Source organism: Gallus gallus, chromosome 24 (genome assembly GCF_016699485.2).
Source record: "Gallus gallus isolate bGalGal1 chromosome 24, bGalGal1.mat.broiler.GRCg7b, whole genome shotgun sequence".
Lineage (NCBI taxonomy): Eukaryota > Metazoa > Chordata > Aves > Galliformes > Phasianidae > Gallus > Gallus gallus.
The window spans coordinates 6,161,621-6,164,964 of NC_052555.1; the positions used below are offsets into that span (position 1 = coordinate 6,161,621).

General features: G+C 54.1%; 1 protein-coding gene across 2 annotated transcripts; it reads right to left on the reverse strand.

Annotated features, from left to right (window-relative positions):
* Positions 1–2,632, reverse strand: PTS (6-pyruvoyltetrahydropterin synthase). Of its 2 annotated transcripts, XM_417928.8 has the most exons (6): positions 2,534–2,632; positions 1,803–1,882; positions 1,489–1,511; positions 856–912; positions 530–600; positions 1–407 (listed from the first exon to the last, which is right to left on the reverse strand). In XM_417928.8, the coding sequence occupies exons 1-6, from the start codon at positions 2,605–2,607 to the stop codon at positions 266–268; spliced, it is 447 nt and encodes a 148-aa protein (XP_417928.2). In that variant the 5' UTR covers positions 2,608–2,632; the 3' UTR covers positions 1–265. The 2 variants fall into 2 exon arrangements, with proteins under 2 accessions (XP_417928.2, XP_015153785.1); XM_015298299.4 differs by lacking the exon at positions 1,489–1,511 and having other exon boundaries at positions 530–672.
* Positions 2,633–3,344: the final 712 nt, after the last annotated feature.

A 3,344-nucleotide genomic window follows, 5' to 3' on the forward strand; every position in this document is an offset into this window, starting at 1 on the left:
CTCTCTGGAAAGCTGCTTTATTTAACATGGTACACTTGCAGACTGCACTGTGGTTTTATGAAACCGGAATGTCTTGGGTAAAGGCAGATGCATCAATGAATTGTGACAACCCAAACTGCTCTAAGATCTCTGGCAGAAGAATTACCTTGGTTGGTTCTTTTGCAGTGCATAACCAAGGCTTTGTTTCAGGACACAGCAAGCGGGGCTGACAGTGTCACTGACGTGAGCAGGTGTCAATTTCTGACCAGCTGAGCTTCGGCTCATTTCACCTCTCAGAAATTGTTTCTTCTCCTTTATAGACCACAATGTTCTGGTCCGTTTCATACACTTTGACTTTATAAAGCATTCCCGCAGGCAGGAGCCTCTTGAGGTTTTCCCAGATGAACACTGCAACGTTCTCTGTGGTGCTGAGAGTGAAACAGCAGCAGACTCAGAACCATCAGCGATGGCACTCACAGCACTACCCCAGCTGAGGTCTGAGCCCCGCAGACTGCAGCCCGACCCTGCAGCCCCCCAGACCTCCACCCACCTCACCACCTCAGCGAAGTAGGGCACATCCTTATCCAGGTTTTTGTGGTCAAGCGGCTCCATGATCGCCTGCTGCAGAGAGAAGTGTCCAGGCTCCAGCAGCATGCACCAGGCAGCAGTCTGTACAGAAATGTACAGACGTCCCTGTATCCACCCATTAACCTCCCAGCTAAGACATGGCACAAGCACATCACTGTGCTAAAACACTTCAGTCCTAAATCACCCCTTAATTTCTTCTTTATTTCCCACCATTATTAATTCACCATGTTTCCACCGGACAAACTGCCCGTCTCTAACACAGGGGTTTCTGGGAGAGGGGTGCTTTACCTGCATGTACTCTTTCAGGTCTGTCAGGTTTATAACCATTCCTGAGACTGGGTCAATCTGGAGGGAAAACAGAAGGCAGATTAGTAGCCTAGCTACAGGCACTTGTTACCAAGGCTGCTCTGAGCCAGTACAAATGAGAGCCACAAGAAAAATCCCTCTTCACTTTCACATCCTGGGTCCCTATTCTGCCCCTGTATGTGCACACAGCAGCCTGTGGCTATGCTCCCTGACACCAGGGGGAAAAGGCTCCCTGCAACACACAGAATCATAGAATCACAAAGGATCTAAGACCATCTGGTCCATCCACCTACCACCAATACTGCCCACTGACCATGTCCCTCAGTGCCACATCTCCACATTTCCTGAACACCTACAGGGATGGTGACTCTACCACTTCCCTGCACAGCCTGTGCCATCGCCCAACCTAATATCCAACCTAAACAACCCAATCCGATCTAACCTCAGCAACCTCAGCCTCGTTAGGGGCAAGGCGAACAGATGATTTTTGAAAACCTCCCACAGCGATGCACACACCACAGGAAACCCAGCAACTGAGCTGGATCTGCTGGAGACAGAGCCCCATTGCCCCACTGCCACTGCTGCAAGGAATGAAGGAACGCTGAGCACACTCACCTCTCCACGCACAGTGACTATAACTGAAATTGAACAAAAAAAAAAGGAACTGTCAGGTCGTGTTTGTGGCACCATGAGCCTGAGAACAAACCCCACTGGTGATGGAGGCAGACAACCCATTCAGCAGTACCTCACCAGGTGCAGGCTGCACAACACTTACAAGCACAACTCTTTTAATTAAAAGTTATCCACTGCATTAGGAGTAGTGGCTCTGAGTCACACACTCACAGAAGCCATTCTTCTGTGCCCCAGGGCACCCCTACGTCCATGAAGAGCCATTTGCACACGTGCACAAGCAGAAGCCAATCCCTTACCCTTGTAGTTGTGCCCGTGGCCATTAGGATTGTTGCACTTCCCAAAGAGTTTCAGGTTTTCTTCATCACTCAGTGATTTACTGTGGGAGACAGACAAGGCATTTCAGAATCCACTGCAGACTTTCATGATGTCACCCCAGCTGTGTGTCCCAGCTCCTCCCATTGCTCACCCCAGGCCAGGCTGGATGAGATAAGGTCAGGTTGGATGGGAATAAGGCCAGGTTGGATGAGATGCTGGGCAGCCTGAGCTGGTGGGCGGCAGCCCTGCCTATGGCAAGGGGTTGGAACCGAATGGTCTTTAAGGTGCCGTCTAACCTGAGCCATTCAATGATTCACCCCCTCTCAAACTGAATGCACAGCTTCTCCCACTCCGAGGGCAGCACAGAGGGAGTACAGCAGAGTCAAAGCACACCCCGGCTCAGATCACCAACTCCCAGCCCATTCGTCCCATGGAGACAGGATGACTTTTCTTTTTTTTTTTTTTTTTTTTTTTTTGCTTTGCTCTCGTGCTTAGGTCTGCAGTTCCGTACCGACTGCCTCAGCCCAGCTGCAACTCATGCGTGAACAGCACAAAACCATTCGGATTCCTGGTAGGAAGTGCCAGAGCTGTAACCAGCGCTACTTCTTACGACCGAACGAACGAACGAACGAAGCCAGCGGAGCTCCCCCGTGCAATACAAAGCACGGCAACAGGACGCGGCCCGGCAGCACCCTCCGGACCCCCCCCTTACCTATGCAGGCGGTGGCAGGCGCTGAAACTGGCGGTGCGGGACAGCCGCGCCAGGCGCGCTGCGGGCGGTGCCATGGCGGGGCGGCTCCATCCGGGGCCCGGAGCGAACGGCTCCGCAGCGCCTCCGCGGTGCCCGGCTCCGGAGGGATGCTGCGACTGCCGCGCGGTGCCGTGCCGAGCGCAGCTTCTGCTCGAGTGAACGTCAGCAAAAAGCAACCGAGATGCCTCGTTTCCTACAGTGTGGACTGTTAGAGCAGGGGGTTTAGGGGTAGGAATAGGACGGGCCGAGATGGGCACCGAAGAGCGGTATCAGGGAAGCACCACATGCCGTGTTCTGGACAAACTGCAGTCTGTGGCCTGGAGATCTATGCTCTTTGCTGGGCAAAGAACTGGCTGCACTGCTTGGCCCAGAGTGTGGTGGTGAATGGAGCTGCATCCAGCTGGTGGCAGTCACAGTGGTGTTCCCCAGGGGTCAGTACTGGGGCCTGTCCAGTTCAATACCTTTATTGATGATCTGGATGAGGGCATTGAGTGCATCCCCAGTAAGTCTGCAGACAACACCACGTTGGGGGAAGTGCCAATCTGCCTGAGGGCAGGCAGGCCCTACAGAGGGACCTGGACAGGCTGATGGCTGGGCTGAGGCCAATGGCATGGAGTGCAACAAGACCGAGTGCCGGGTCCTGCACTTGGGCCACAACAACCCCACGCAGCGCTGCAGGCTTGGGGCAGAGCGGCTGGAAGGCTGTGCGGAGGGAAAGGACCTGCGGGTGTCGGTCGGCGCTGGGCTGAACGTGAGCCAGCAGTGTGCCCAG